At 41.6% G+C, this 16,716-nt stretch overlaps 1 protein-coding gene across 13 annotated transcripts in view; it reads left to right on the forward strand.

Annotated features, from left to right (window-relative positions):
• The window catches only part of adgrb2 (adhesion G protein-coupled receptor B2), a 282,713-nt gene that overhangs the window by 137,640 nt on the left and 128,357 nt on the right, over positions 1 to 16,716 (forward strand). For all 13 annotated transcript variants that reach the window (XM_034294722.1, XM_034294727.1, XM_034294730.1 and 10 more), the window contains exon 4: positions 5,540 to 5,725. In XM_034294722.1, the coding sequence (XP_034150613.1) occupies positions 5,540 to 5,725 (186 nt within the window). The remainder of the gene's footprint in view (positions 1 to 5,539; positions 5,726 to 16,716) is intronic.

Consider the following 16,716-nt stretch of genomic DNA (forward strand, 5'->3'; position numbering starts at 1 on the left):
TCTGACGGACAGAGTAGAACAATAAAACGTTTCTACCACATTTATATACCATATATACGTACGCACACACACAGATATTTAAATCGGAATGTGATGAGGTCCCACGCTCTCGTGGGCGAGGTAGGAAAAAAAGTTCTGGATCTCCTAACTTTAAGCCTTGACCCTAATACCCAGCTAACCCCTAACACCTACTGTGTTGCTAACCATTCCTAACCACGCCATTCGGACTTCCGATCCTTCTATCCCCGTATAAATCCTCTGGATAAATGTAAAAGTGCTAACATGCTACTCTGACTGCTTGAGGTGTGTGTGATATTGAGTGTGCATACGCGTGGGCGTTACAGACGGCCAAGTGGGAAGACTGGTTCTGGGCATACACGCGCACACACAGCGCTGGAAATGATATAGTGTAATGGAAAAAGAATCACTAATCAGTTTTACAATTCTATTTTATGCATGTTAGTCTACACAAAAGCTAGAAACACCCTCAAAAGCGAACACACACAAGGTCATACACACACACACTCACACACACACGCTCACACACACACACACACACGCTTACACACACACACACGCTCAAACGCACACGCTCAAACACACGCACGCTCATACACATGCTCATACACATGCTCATACACACACACGCTCAAACACACACGCTCACACACACACACGCTTACACACGCACACATGGTCAAACGCACACGCTCATACACACACGCTCATACACGCACGCTCATACACACACGCTCATACACACGCATGCTCAAACACACACGCTCATACACACGCACGCTCAAACACACACGCTCATACACACGCACGCTTATACACACACACACACACACGGCCACATCCCCTATGGCCCACACCGTTGTCGCAGGAAATCCCTGCTGGCACTGCCTCTCCCCTCTGCTCCTCCTCTGCTCCTCCTCCACTCCTCAACCACTCCTCTCCTCCTCCCTCTCCTCCTTATCCCCCCGACTTCCCTGGGGCTCCTGTGAACAGCTTAAGTCCTGACTCACCATGTAAATTAAGATGTAATGCGATTAACATGCAATTAATTTGATTTAACCGTGCACTGTTTGATGACACACCCATCCAAGGACATGCTTTATGCAAACAGGAGGATAGGCAGGAAGCTGGGTGAGAGGGTGGAAAATGTTCCCAAATAGTGAGGCCTGCGTGGCGTTCCATACCAGATGTCTGTCCTGCTGGTGTCCTTGTGTACCTACCCCTGGGGGAGGGGAAGGGAGGGATTGTGGGTGAAATTTCCCATGTCACCCCTCTCATCCATTCCCTTCATCAGGTTCTCTCGCACCCCCCACCCCAGAGTGTTTCAGTTCACATTTTCACCGCTGTCCTTTTCCTTTATCCTCCCGCGTTTGACATGCCAGTCCTTCTTAATGCAGGCACAAGCACACGCACGCGCGCACGCACACTCGTAGCAGAGAACCGAAACACCCCAGCACTGCTTGTTTATTTTTGCATTCATCATGTCTTCCCATTGGTGCCCATACAGCCAGTGAGAGATGAATATTACCTATTACCTTAAGGCTTATGACTGTTACCCTACGGATCACACATATCACCTTAATGCTCATACATATTAATGCATCGCTCATGAATACTGTCCAGTGATTCCCAAACAGTACCCTATCTCTGTTCCCTATTAGGTGTAGTGCTCTACATTTGACAGAAGCCATACGATATGGACAACATTTGGGACACACGCCATGCTAATTCTCATGAATACTATCTAAATCCTCATGAATATTACCTAAAGACTCGTAAATAGCCACCCAAGGCTTACATGCACTGCCTATAAAGCTTAGGAATATTACTGTAGAAAGTAATAGGGATCGACTACACCAAATAAACCTTCTGTCCCTTTCTTTATTCTTTTATTTATCTTCCTCTCCCTTCGGCCTCTCTCTCACATGTCATTAGAGTAAGGATTTATAGGCATTAAAGAAGTAAATATCTTCCACCCAAACAACGAAAGCAGCAGCATCAATGACAATGACACAGTTGGTTTGGGCTTTCTTTGTTGTTTTAGGGAGACTTATCATTATTCATATTATATATATATTTTTTTCTTCATGACAGTGAGGAGATTTAAAGGCTAGCTGGGTTTTCAGCACCAGCGCAAATTGACCATTCCGGGCTAGCGTTGTCTGCGTACGCAGACAATGTGATTGTGTTTAACACAGGGAGCAAGAATGCTTTGAGGGCGTATGAGGGGGGCCTCCTCAGCAAGAGTCAATTGGGGTAAACGTGAATCGTTCTGGGCAGTTCAGCTTCATGCGGGGGATACGCTCCACAGTTACCCGAAAGCTTCAGTGGGGCAGGGATGGGCTCAAGCAGTTCCGGCTCTACCCTTTTGGGGGCCCTAAGCAAAAAAAATTCTGGACGGCACTGGATGAAAGCTGCAGTGCTGTACCTGCCACTGTATAATAGTGGGCTTGGCCTGGTGGACATTGCCTCGAGGGTCTTGGCTTTCTCTCTTAGTGCGGCCCAGAGGCTGTTGTGCAGTGATGGTTCTTGCTGGGTGGATACAGCATACGCTTTGTAGAGGACAAGGACCTTTTCCTCTTGAAGCCGGATTGGGATTGATCTGTCTGGCCTCGAAACACTTTCTGAGTCTGTGTTGCAGGCTTGGAAGAGATTGGATGTGTCCAAGGGGGATGGCACACCGTCAGGAATGTGGTTGCTTCTGCCATCCTTCAGTATCCCCGTAACGGAGGGGAAGAAGGCGATGTCCATCATCTGTGTGAGGGTTTCCCATGCTTCCTGCCTGGAGGGGGTGAAAGTGGGCAGGTGTGTTTGGTCCTGGCACTTCCCCTATAGGGTGTTGGTAGTCCTTATACAAACAAATTGGTCAGGACAGCTGACCTCCAGTGGTGGATTATACATGGGGCTTAAGCCACCAATAGTCATCCGGTACACCTGGATCCTGGTGTTAAGGTCGTACTTCTGCTTTGTGCTGCTGTCTGAAACTCTTGCACATGTGTTTTTGCAGTGTGCCAGATTGGCAGGGCTGCTTGACCTGGGCAGTGGTCGGTTCTCCGCTTTGGTTCTCCGCTTTATTCTCATCAACTCTTTATATTTGGTCCTAAGTATAGTTTTAGTCAACAAGGTGCAGTCGTTTTGCTTATGTTTTCTGTCAAGGGCAGCTTAGTTAGTGATTTGGAAGACACCAAAAAAACATTATTCGAGGTCCAGGGGTTTGTGGACGTGGTGGGCATGTTTGAGAGGATGCTGGCAGCTAGACTGAGGGTTGAGTATGTCTACAACAAACTGGTTAGGAAACCTGAGCTGTTCATGGGTGTCTGGTGTATTCATCTTGGATTGTTGTGTTCAGTTAGTGTGGAGGATGATTTGGTGTTGTGCTTCAAAATTGTGTTTGTACTTGTTACTGTTTGTATCTTTCTGTCGATTTCATCTCTTCACTGGAATGGACAATGTATTAATGTGTCCAAAGCAAGTCAAAGGAACTGAAATTTAGAATTTAATTTACTCTTTACAAAGGTAAGGTTGCATAGTTTCAGAAGGTACTCTTCTGTCCTAGCTTCAAGGGAAAGATGGTTCCACATTTGGAGTGCCAGGACAGACCACAAGCTTTAACTAGGATTAGCAGGAGCTGGCCTCTGATAGGGGCGGGATGGCCAAGAGACCAGTGGTGGAAGAACAAAGACCTTGGGTGGTGAAGTAGGGTTTTAGTATTTCCTGAAGGTAGGGAGGGGCAGTTCCCCTTTGCACCTCCGTATTCAAGCACCACGATCTTGTAGTTGATGAGGTTTGTCCTTCCCCTGGAGGCAACGCAGCTCTGTCTTTTCAAGGTTAATCTTGTGGCGCTGGGCCGACATCCAAGCAGAGCACACTGGAGTCAGCTGGGCACACTGGAGTGCCTGTGGCCACCTTGCTGTCTGGTGGTTGGAAGGAGACACATGGCTACGCGTAGTCTTCATAGGCACTGTGTGAAAGATTCTGTGCTGTGTGAGCAAAAAGTACCAACTTGGTTCCAAAAAAGTAAATAAAAACAGAATGCAGTGAGGTGCAAATCATTTATCCCTATATTTATTTGACAATTGTACAAAGAAACTGAGAAATGTTATTGTTTTTTTTACATGCCCATTTAGAATTTGATGTCAGCTACACTTTTCAAAAGAGTTGGGTCAGGGGCATGTTTACCACTGTGTTCCATCACCTCTTTTAAGAATATTCTGTAAGCATTTGGGAGCTGAGGAGTTCAATTGCTGTTGAAAGTGAATTGTATTCCCATCCTTGCTTGGTATAGGATTTCAGCTGCTCAACAGTTCGGGGTCTCCTTTGTCGTATTTTCTCTTTCATAATGTGCCAAATGTTTTCAATGAGTGACAGATCTGCACTGCAGGCAGTCCAGTTTAGCACCTGGTCTCTATTACTATGGAGCCATGCTGTTGTGATACGTGCAGAATGGGGTTTGTCTTTGTCTTGCTGAAACAAGCAAGGCCTTCCCTAAAAAATAGGTTTTCTGGATGGTTGCATATGTTGCTCCAATACCTGTATATATTGTTCAGCATGAATGGTGACTTCACTTCACTAATGCACCCCCATACCATTTTGAAATGTGCACTGATAAGAAGTCGGATGGTCCTTCTCCTCTTTAGTCCAGAGGATGTGGTGTCCTTGATTCCCAAAAATAATTTCTAATTTTGATTTGTCAACCCACAGGAAAGTGGGTTACCTCTTCACCGTCATCTTAAATGAACTCGGTCACAGCTTTTTTCTGGATCTTGTTCATCTATGGTTTCTTCATGTCTGTTTCAATGTTTCAGTTTTTGGCCTTGTTCCTTGCGTACAGAGATTTCTCCAGGTTATCTGAATCTTTTAATGAAGTACCGTTGATGATGAGTTTCCCAAACTGTTTGCAGTTTTATGTTGAGAAACATTATTCCTACATTTTTTCACTATTTTCCTGCACAGAGTGGTGGACCCCTCCCCATCTTTACTTCTGAAAGACTCATCCTCTCTGGGATGCCCTTTTTGTAACCTTTTTAGTTATGAGATGTTCTTCCAGGTTTTTTTTTTTTTTTTTTTTGCCAAACATGTTGCTGGCATCAAATTTAAAGTGGGAATATATGTTTCAAGAAACAATAAAAATTCTCAGTTTCAGCATTTGAAATGTTGTCTTTGTACCATTTTCGATTGAATATAGGGTTTTAAATGCTTTGCACATCATTGCAGGTTTTCTTTGCATTTTACAAAGCGTCCCAACTTTTTTTGGAAATAGGGTTGTTGACGTGAGTTTGTAGACGTAAACATTTCAAAGGAAAATAGGTTATCAGATAAAAATATGGCAGTGCTAGGATTTATTTACTTTGCTGTTTGTTCTCCACTGGTCGTTGTCGCTGAGATGATTGCCACTTTGGTACATCACCTAGCAGATACACAGCCGTGTCAATATTTAATTTGTCCTTCCTCCCTCTCTTTCTCCACTTCCCCTCTCCTCCTTCACTCTTCTGTTTCTCTCTCTCCGTCTCTCTCTGTCCAGGCGACCCTGCGGCGGAGGAGTGGTCTCAGTGGAGTGTGTGTTCATTAACGTGCGGTCAGGGCTGGCAGGTGCGGACGCGGTCCTGTGTGTCGTCTCCCTATGGAACCCTTTGCAGTGGCGCCTTGAGAGAGACGCGCATGTGTAACAATACTGCCACTTGTCCAGGGGACCCCCCATTGTCCTCAGGTATGCATGCCACACACACACGCACGCAAACACGCACATTCACTCTCCAGAAAACACAGGTACTGTTTCTGATTCCTCTTTAAATGCAGTACAATATGTATAGGTGGCAGTATAACTAAAGGCTTTATATGCACTATATAAATAATCCTCAAATCATCCATAAGCATGTGTTTTCTCTATACATGGTGTGTAAAAGGCGACACCACACTATGTATTTTCAAATCCTGGATGATGTATTTATTATTCATGTTTTTTAGCCTTTATGCTGTGTATAGCCTTAATATCATTTTCACTATGTTGGAGCCCTGCACCTCTGACAAGCTACATAAGACACTCCATAACCATTTTATGATCACAGCTGGAAGCTGAAAACACTGAGTCTGCATGAACAGATTTACCCTTAAAGGATGCTGCTAACTCCGCCAACTGTATTCCTCAGTCCTTTTGTGTGTGCGTGCGTGTGTGTGTGTGTGTGTGTGTGTGTGTGAGTGTATGTCTTGTTGTGTCGTAACCCATATAGAAATCCCATAAATGAAGATACACTATTGATCTACATTCCAATGATGAGCAGGTCCAAGTGTTGGCTTTGAAGTGTGTGTATAGTGTTTGTGTGTTTGTGTGTGTGTGAACATGTTTACAGCATAAATGCTGTGTGTAATTGTTTGCTAATGCTCTTGGTGAGAGACAAGAGGGAGGAAAGCAACAACATTTCCCTTCCCTGTCGGTCCGTATGCTAATCTGGTTCTTATGCAAATGATAGAACACGATTTTGTATGTTTAAGTGGCTCATTTTCTATCCAGCACCAATATTAATCCCCTTTAGCTTTTCCTTTGATGAGATATTGGTTGTGTTGCATTTTTGTAATTATTTCATTTAGAGTATTTCATTATTTCCGTGTATTTTCTCTGCCTGGTGCTGGCGGTGGGTTTCTCGGGGTGGCGGTGGTCGTGCGGGTGGTCGGGCGTACCAGACAGAAGACTTACAAGCCTTTGGGGGAGGTTAGTGCGACTGGCAACAGTGGTGATGGAGTTTTCACATTTGATTATCTATCCATTTACCTCTCTAATCACACAGTATGCATTCACACACCAACCAGTAGAGGGCTTTGCAGGCAGACACACATACACATTTCTTTAGCTATCCTTGTTGGTACCTAAAACCTTGCCATAACCCAGAAATCCATAATCCCCAAACCTAACTGTGGCCCTAACTCTAACCAACCCCTAACCTCAATGACTTAACCAATCCCTAACCTCAATGACTTAACCAACCCCTAACCTCGATGACTTAACCAATCCCTGACCTCAATGACTTAACCAACCCCTAACCTCGATGACTTAACCAATCCCTAACCTCAATGACTTAACCAACCCCTAACCTCAATGACTTAACCAACCCCTAACCTCAATGACTTAACCAACCCCTAACCTCAATGACTTAACCAATCCCTAACCTCAATGACTTAACCAACCCCTAACCTCAATGACTTAACCAACCCCTAACCTCAATGACTTAACCAATCCCTAACCTCAATGACTTAACCAACCCCTAACCTCAATGACCATATTGGCTGGGAGTCCCAACCTAGGGGTCACCTGAGCTTCCTCCGAGGGCCTTGGGCCATATGTTACCTACTTCAAGGGGTATACAACAAATATATTTTTTTAAGATATCTGTATTTTCATTTAATTTCACAGAAAGAAATGTCAGTTTCTTACCGTCCGTTAATTGATGTTGGTAAGCAATCGAACTATTCTGTTGAAAATGTATCGATTGTACAATTAGGGGCCCTGGTGGAAAACAGTTAGGAATCCCTGCTTTGTGCTAAAATGTAAAATGTTACTTGGAGGGACCTGCCCTGATCAAAAACACCTTGTGGGAACAAATGTTTAAAGTATTACTATTTATTTGGGAATGTCAGGTACCCACATGTTTTTATAGACATGTTACAACTTACTATTGCAGATTATGTTAATATTTGGTTTAGTTTTAGCTTCGGGCATTGAAGGTTAGGGTTAGTCATAGGGCTAGGTTTAGGCAGAATATTAGGTAATTGATGATAAAGTTAGGGTTTATTTAGCGGATAGGGAATGTGGATTTCTGGTTGTGAACAAAATGTTTGTATGTCTGTCTGTGTTATTCTATCAACATATTTCTTCATATTCGCAAGCTACTGGGCAATAGTTGTGTGCTCTCTGGGCTCATTTGAAGCTCAAGTTTTATTTGCCAGAGAAAAAAAGAACATCTATATGTATGTGTGTTACGGATGTGTGTTACGGATGTGTGTTACGGATGTGTGTTACGGATGTGTGTTACGGATGTGTGTTACGGATGTGTGTTACGGATGTGACGGTTTAAAAGATTTAACATTTAAACAGCAATGAGATCGCAAACAATGTGAAACCTTCTGAAGAACAATGATTTATTTATTTTCTTCACAAATTCAAATCATTGTGGAATTTATTTTACAAAAATACCACTAGGAGGTCCCAATCGTCATAACGAAATTGAAATACCTAATGCGAAAACGCTGTAAGCTTAGTAGGACAAAAGGAAAACAATGTTTTAACCATTGCACTGTAGCTGCGAGGAAGGATGAGATTAGTAGCAGAAGCAGGTGGGATATGGTTTGAAGGGAGGAACAGTTACCAAGTCCACTGCTCTGGTAAAGTGATCTGTTGCTTGGTATTCCTCATTCTGACTGCATAGGTGTTGACATGAATTCATCAAATTGAGAAAAAATTAAGCTAGCTAGTTAGTACTAGGCTAATTCATAATACAAAACGTTTAAGTGTATATTCAGACTATTAGCTAAATAGCAAGCAAATAGATTGGACTATAGATAAGAAATTCCAGCTACACAATCAGTTTGTTTGTCCGTAGTGTTGTTTGTCCTAGATCCGTATTGTGTGTGTGTGTGTGTGTGTTCACCGCCACTCTTTTATTTCTGCCCTTCTCTATTCGTCTCAGTCTTGCATGTACTCACACCGACATCACCTGATCTACACCAGGGTTCAAATTACTGGGGGGATTGGGGGGATTTGACCCCCCCGAATTAAGACTTGTACCCCCCCACCCAAAAAAAAAAGAGTTTGAGGGGGTCCAAACATGCCTGGAAAAGAAGTTCACGCCCCCGATTGTCATTGTATAATTCACACTCTGATCTAAACTACGGCTTCCACACACACTGCCTGTATGTGGTTCTAGGCCTTTACATTGTTGGTCTCTGGACTTGTCACTAATTTACTCTTTCCTGGGGTTTCTCGATGATTTGGGCAAATGGGGTACATTCTCAATTTGACCAATAGGTGGTGCTAGATCCCAGTTGTTTAACCCCTGCCATGTGATGCTTGTAAAAGACGGCTTGGATATATCACTTTGATTTTGAGCACATACCCACCTACCCACCCATGACCTCTGCAGATGTTTAATGTCCTACAACGTTTGTCAGAACCTGGAGGATCTCTGCCTGTTCATTTTGTAATGCGCCTGTCAAGTCTCTGTCCTTCATGTCTCGGGGTCTATGTCCTATCCCTCTCTTTTATCCTTTTGTTTGACCTTTACCCTTTCTATTCCTAATGATTTTTAGTGGCATGAAATAGGTTTTATAACATTATCTCCCTCCTTCTTGCTCCAAGCCTATTCACGGATTTAGCTGTAATAATTGATTTGATTCCCACTGCTCTTCATTCAAGGCATTATATTGCATATGAGCGAGCCCAACTACATATGAGCAAGCCCAGATCTTATTTCTATTTACTTATTTTTTACATATATAAATAAGCCTTTAAAGGACCATTGGGTTGGAACAACAACAAGGTTTTTGGCTTGTATTGGCATTGAGAGAATATGTATGTCCTTATATTTAGGGCAAATATCTTTGTTTAAATGAAAAATCTGTGATTATATCCATTCTAAAATGGTTCCTTTCTTTCCTTCTCTATCTGTCTTTCCCCTTCAGTCTGGACAATGTGAACTCTTGTGGTGTAGTGCTATTTCTTATGAAACTGAGAGCTTTTTGTATTATTACATAATCATTCTTCGTCAGCTTGAATTATGCAAGTAGCCTGACTACTGTTTAATCGAATTTTAGATCAGAGGAAGTTAAGCCACACTTCCCAATTGTATTTTGTTTCAATCAAAACGTATTTAGCCTAATGGCATGCTGTTGAATTCCGCCGTGTGGGGAAACCATTCTACCAGCACAATCATCCAAACCTAAAATATTTACATGTAAGTGGCCTAATTATGTGGTGTTTTTTGGTAGAGCCTAATGCATTTGTGTACAATTATATTGCATTTTGTTATGTAGAATAGTCTAATAAGAAATGATGAAGTGTTCTTCAGAGATGCCAATTCGCCTTCAGTGTAAACTTAAACACGCAAACTTAAATTCTGAGATTCTTCGGAGCATCGCTGCACAACAGATGGCTGCAGTGGATCCGTGATTACTTCCTGTCATCTTCCTGTTCTTGTTTTAAACTCCTTTCTTCTTCTTGTTTACATCAATGATCAACGTCTTTTATTCATTCCTCATTACGGAACGCTCTCATCACACCTTTCAGTTTCCTCTCTTTCATATGCCACCTTTCCCCTATGTTATTGTTGTTGTAGCTCTTTCATTTTCTGTTTCTCCCATTTAATGTCTCTGACCCATTCACTCTCAATATACATTTCTCCTTACTTCTATCTCTCTCATTCTCTCTCCCTCTCCTTCTCCCTTCCTCTCTCCCTCTCTCCATATATTTGCCCTGTGTGGCAGCTCCTCTGAGCTTTGCTCTCTACAGCTGAGCTAGTTCATTATTCAGCAGCATGTTTTATTCGCACTCCAACATCCTTCTCCGCTCAGCACATACCCGGCCAGCTAGCAAGTGTACACATTCCTCTTATTTACTTCCCTCTCTCCCCCTTTTTGTTCTTTGTTTCTGTCGCTCATTCTACCTCTCTCATTCCAGCTTCACTCAGCAGAGCCATCTAGATACATAGATCTTCCTCTTGTTCTCTCTCTCTCTCTCTCAACCTCTTCCTCCATCTTGCACTAATTTCTCTCCTCTCTCTCTTTCCCTATAACTCTCTATCGGGACACATCTTTCTACCTCTCTCCTTCCAGCCTTGCACTTATTTTTCCCTCTGAATTCTCTCTTTTGACATGAATATATTTCAAATTTGAATGGACATCAGATATATGCAATCAGTTTCCAATCTCTGTACAGTCCACTCTACTGCAGAGTCCTCTCTTCTTGTCTTTTGACAAGTGTGCATGTAGAGATCTGTCCTGTGTGTTGTGTTGTGTACACTCATGTTGGGTCTGTTGCATGTGGACACATGGCAGCCTGTTTATTTTCCTGACTGGTTGACCGTGTGTCGGAGACCGTGTGTGGGTCTAGTGTGTTATGATGGCTAGTATTACTTTTATGATGGCTAGTATTACTTTTATGATGGCTGGTATTACTGTTAAACATATTTACTGTTCTACTGTTAAATATATTTATTTAGTGTTAATGTATGCGTTTAAACTACTTTTGGTCTCTTTAATTTCACTGGCCAGCGACAAGATACTTTAGATGCTCCATTTTGTTTCCTTTAATTACTTAGCAACCATGCTGATATCAATGTGATCTTGTTTGGGAGTGGAACTGATTAGAATAATAATTCAATCCAGAATGCATTTTAAGTGTTTATTTTTGCATTTACATTTTAATCATTTTTGTGCTCAGTATGATTTACGGTCAGTGCAATCAACTAAAGTAGATAAACAACCACAGATTAAGTCACCGACAGAAAGTCTAACATTTCATAAATTAAAAACAGTTTCCCTTACTGAGAATGTTGTTGGGGTTATGAGGGGTACTTAACAAATATAACTTCAACCATATACTATACTTTCCAAAACACTTGTTAAGTGTAGATATTTAGGTATTTTTCTTTCTACCCCTTTTGTTGATTTTTTTTTTCTATTTGCGATCACACGGCAAACTCCCAGTCCCATTTATATAGTTGGATTGGCTCTTTTGCCCTTAAGGTGATTTTCAAAATCAAAGAGGAGCTCTCTATGCTATTCTGTGGTGCCAGTAGAGGACTATGTCTGAGAAGCTTGATAAATAGTGTTTCAGGTTCTCTTTTAAGACATTTATTAAACGCATAAAATGTAATTGACAAATTGATCTTTAATCACATGGACAGTCTCTTAACGCTGTGCTCTCAAAATCACATATTAAATGACCAAATAGTGCAGAATGGTTTTATTCCATTTAGAGTGACCATTTTCTAACAACTGTGAGAAATCAAATGTATTTTATGTATCCTTCCTCTACCGCTCTAGCTCTCTTGTATGCCAGTCCTCGTCTAACACCAGGGTGGCATTCAGGTGGGTGCGGCGTGCTAATAGTTGCGGATAGAAATAGCGTGAATAGATCTGACACGATCTGCATGAGCGGCATTGCTCTAATCAGTCTGTTTATTTGTATCTGAGTGTGCTGCAGTTCAATGCTCTGTTGTAGTGAACACAGCCCACTCATCTTAACAGGTGTCTCTCACTGAGTGAGTGACTGATTGGCTGCCCATTGTTGAATAGTGTAGTGGTTAGAAAGATTAGCTGAGGATGAGTATCAGTTGCTACATTCAGTAAACCTAGCAAACAAGCCAAAAGGAAAATATAGCTGCATCCGCTAAACTGTCCATGGAGGCAGGGAATTCACCACAAATGTGGTCCTGTTTACAGGCCATTAAAATGCAGAGCTAAAATCTACAAGTATGGAATGTTGTTTGAGTCTTTGTGTCTCAAAATTATTGCGTTAAATAACACAATTTAGCACGTTGAATAAGCCTATTGACCAGTCGGCACTTAAATATGAACTGTCTTGACTTTATTCTGTATGTAGTACATTCTTTTTTTACACAGGGATTACACTATGATTTGTAATGCATATGTCGCAGTGATTCATCAGAACGTATGTAGTGTTGCCAGGACAGGTGTGTTGTTCACAACAGTACTTTGGTTGTGGCTAAAAGGAAAGAATAAAACTCCCATTCCCTTGATCAATGTAGCTACCACTGCTGGCTGGGAAAAAAACACTTTCCTAAAAAGCTCACTGATGAAGGCAAACTATGATCTCACATAACAAACATATAGCTGTCAATACGAAATCCCGTTTTAAACAGTGAAAGATGGGCTAAAAGTTAGCAGATGGTAGGTGGAACTGATGTTCTCCCCAAAAACAAAAAAAAATATATATATATCAAAACTACATCATCTGTCTCTTATAGATACGTACAGTAATTAGCAAGGAGTCATTTCAATACTTGTGTATTGTAATGCCGTTTTTGTTGTTGGTCAAGTTTGGACTAGTCCATTCAACTAACGCACAGGCTATAGCTCCTATCAATGTTAGCTAGTTAGCTTTGGGGAAACAGGGTTAGCTGGCTAGCTGGTTTGTTATACTGTGTTATTGCAGTGATCTTTTTTTATGTACTATGTTGTTAAATTTGGTTCTCTGTTATCAAGGTGTTGTAAGTGCATGCTCATGTTGACTACATCGTCCATGTTGTCCCCACTGACAAAGTCCAACTAACGGGATTAGCTTCACCACCGTTTTTCTCCTCTAGAACTATTTTCTGTTTTTCCCGCTTGCAAGCATGGTTCGTGGGTACTCCTGACATCTCTGCCTAAGTCGAATTCCACACACTGCCTAGGGTCCATTGAACGTGAGCCACCCTGTCCTCTGCTTGCTGTCTGAATCTACCTATATCAGTAGACCAAGCCAGAAGAAATATAGCAATCCAATATGATTTAAGTAAATAAATAGCTACTCTTCAAGCCCCCTACCTGGCTCACCACAGTCACTTCTATCCACAGGCCAGATGAAATACAGTGGGGAGAACAAGTATTTGATACAATGCCGATTTTGCAGGTTTTCCTACTTGTAGAGGTCTGTAAAAAGGTCTGTAAAAATCCCGAAAAAATCACATTGTATGATTTTTAAATAATTAATTTGCATTTTATTGCATGACATAAGTAATTGATCACCTACCAACCAGTACCATCCGTCTCTCACAGACCTGTTAGTTTTTCTTTAAGAAGCCCTCCTGTTCTCCACTCATTACCTGTATTAACTGCACCTGTTTGAACTCGTTACCTGTATAAATGACACCTGTCCACACACTCAATCAAACAGACTCCAACCTCTCCACAATGGCCAAGACCAGAGAGCTGTGTAAGGACATCAGGGATAAAATTGTAGACCTGCACAAGGCTGGGATGGGCTACAGGACAATAGACAAGCAGCTTGTGGAGAAGGCAACAACTGTTGGCGCAATTATTAGAAAATGGAAGAAGTTCAAGATGACAGTCAATCTCCCTCAGTCTGGAGCTCCATGCAAGAGCTTTTTGGTCTAAACTCCACTCACCGTGTTTGGAGGAAGAAGAAGGATGAGTACAACCCCAAGAACACTATCCCAACTGTGAAGCATGGAGGTGGAAACATCATTCTTTGGGGATGCTTTTCTGCAAAGGGGACAGGAAGACTGCACCGTATTGAGGGAAGGATGGATGGGGCCATGTATCGTGAGATCTTGGCCAACAACCTCCTTCCCTCAGTAAGAGCGTTGAAGATGGGTCGTGGCTGGGTCTTCCAGCATGACAACGACCCGAAACACACAGCCAGGGCAACTAAGGAGTGGCTCCGTAAAAAGCATCTCAAGGTCCTGGAGTGGCCTAGCCAGTCTCCAGACCTGAACCCAATAGAAAATCTTTGGAGGGAGCTGAAAGTCTGTATTGCCAAGTGACAGCCCCGAAACCTGAAGGATCTGCAGAAGGTCAGTATGGAGGAGTGGGCCAAAATCCCTGCTGCAATGTGTGCAAACCTGGTCAAGAACTACAGGAAATATATGATCTTTGTAATTGCTAGCAACGGTTTCGGTACCATATATTAAGTTCTGCTTTTCTGATGTATCAAATACTTATGTCATGCAATAAAATGCAAATTAATTACTTAAAAATCATACAATGTGATTTTGAGAATTTTTGTTTTAGATTCCATCACTCACAGTTGATGAGTACCTATGATAAAAATTACAGACTTCTACCTGCTTTGTAAGTGGGAAAACCTGCAAAATCGGCAGTGTATCAAATACTTGTTCTCCCCCCTGTAGATTAGCCTAGTTTGTCTCTATTTTGTTTTTTATTGGCAACCATGGCTATTGGACCTTGGCCATCAGTATAAGGAAAAGAATATTCCAAATCAGTGAATCATACAAAAGAAAATTACAGAATCATAGCATCAGTTTATGTGGTCGACCGTATATCTTGCTCTAAGGCAGGAGAAGCAAGGTTTTTAATGACTTCATGAATGAATCAAACCGGTCAGAGCAGCACTTAAGGAATCCACTTCCATAGAGATATAACAGTGCCGGGACAGAATAATGTTAACAGCAACATCCACACTATGCAGCCACCTTTTGGTTGCCCACGCCATCAGTATCACACTATCACCAGGTGCAGCAACAGTCAATTACACATTAGAGTATGTAAAAGCAAGCCATTTGATCATGAAAACATATAGGCTAACATATTGGTGTGTGCACCTTTCAGAAAACATAGAGCACAACCAATTGAAGGAAAGCATTCTCGCACAAACAATTAACAATCACATCCCATTCAGTGTATACCAACAGATGGTTTCAACGTTGACTTTTGTGTGATTTGTAAAATTGGGTTACCTTTATAGCCTTTTAGCACTGATTGCTCTGCAATCTGTTTGTCTCAGTTTAAGAAAAATATAAAAACTGAATTTGACTGCTATTACATTTCCACCAATTCCAATGCTTTCGTCCCATCCACTTTTCTGTAACATTTAGCATAATGTCTTCAGTGCATGGCGGTCATTCTTGGTAGCAGTATTTAGACACAGTAAATAGTACAACCCCGTTTCTGAAAAGGTTGGAACGCTGTATAAAATGATAATAAAAACTGAATGCAATGATGTGCAAATCATTTATCCCAACATTTACAGTTTTTCTCGATTGGTTACAAGCATCGGTCAATACTGAAACCACAGTAACAAAACTCTTCACACAATGTGCATTACCACCAACATGCATTGTTTCAAAACAGTTCATCTCACACCAAAAACTTACTAAAACCACCAAAACTGTGCCTGTTCCACCAAAACACTGGCAACAATTCTCACTCAGAAACACACACTATCACTCAAAACACACTGGCCCTCATTTATCATTCTTGCGTAGAAACGGGCATATATGTTGGCGTAAGATTTTGCTTACACTCCTCTCACCGCCTGATTTATGAAGCTGTGCGTACCTTTAAAATCCAGGTGTACGCAATACCTGCCCTTGATAAATGCCGCGGCTGAAAACGATCGTCATTAGAATAACACGCCCCTATATATTCAAGTCTCCGCTTCCCCCACGCCCTCATTTTACGCCATGGACACACGGAAGATGGCAAAAAAGAGAAACTTCTCTGACGTGGAGATTGAGACGATCACCAGGGAGAAAGAAATAAAATTGTTTTATTTGGCAGTTTAAAAAGCGGAATAAAAGATGATGTGATGTGGAGTACCATTCATTCACATTAATAATTGCATGACAATTTGTAATATTCGTCTTATTATTTCATGATATTTATTAATGACCTTTATTGTTATTTAGAAGAAGAATGTCGTTATTATTATTATTTCTATTATTATTTAAAAGAAGAAGAATGTCATTTTTATTATTTTGTCAGTCTGAATTATATTTTGGTCATTAAAAGCCTTTTATTACTGAACCCAGTCCGTCCGCAACTGCCGGGCCTAACCCTGAAACGTCATGTAAAGCGCACAGGCTCGCATCTGAAGGAATACATATAAATCAAATGCTTTGGTAAAGTCACACAAATTAAACCTTGAAGTCCATGTTGCTCAAAAATAAACACTGAAGTTTGTAATAATTTTTTTTTTACAGTGGGCCATAATATATCATATCTTTTAGT

Source organism: Esox lucius, chromosome 10 (assembly GCF_011004845.1).
Source record: "Esox lucius isolate fEsoLuc1 chromosome 10, fEsoLuc1.pri, whole genome shotgun sequence".
Classification (NCBI taxonomy): domain Eukaryota; kingdom Metazoa; phylum Chordata; class Actinopteri; order Esociformes; family Esocidae; genus Esox; species Esox lucius.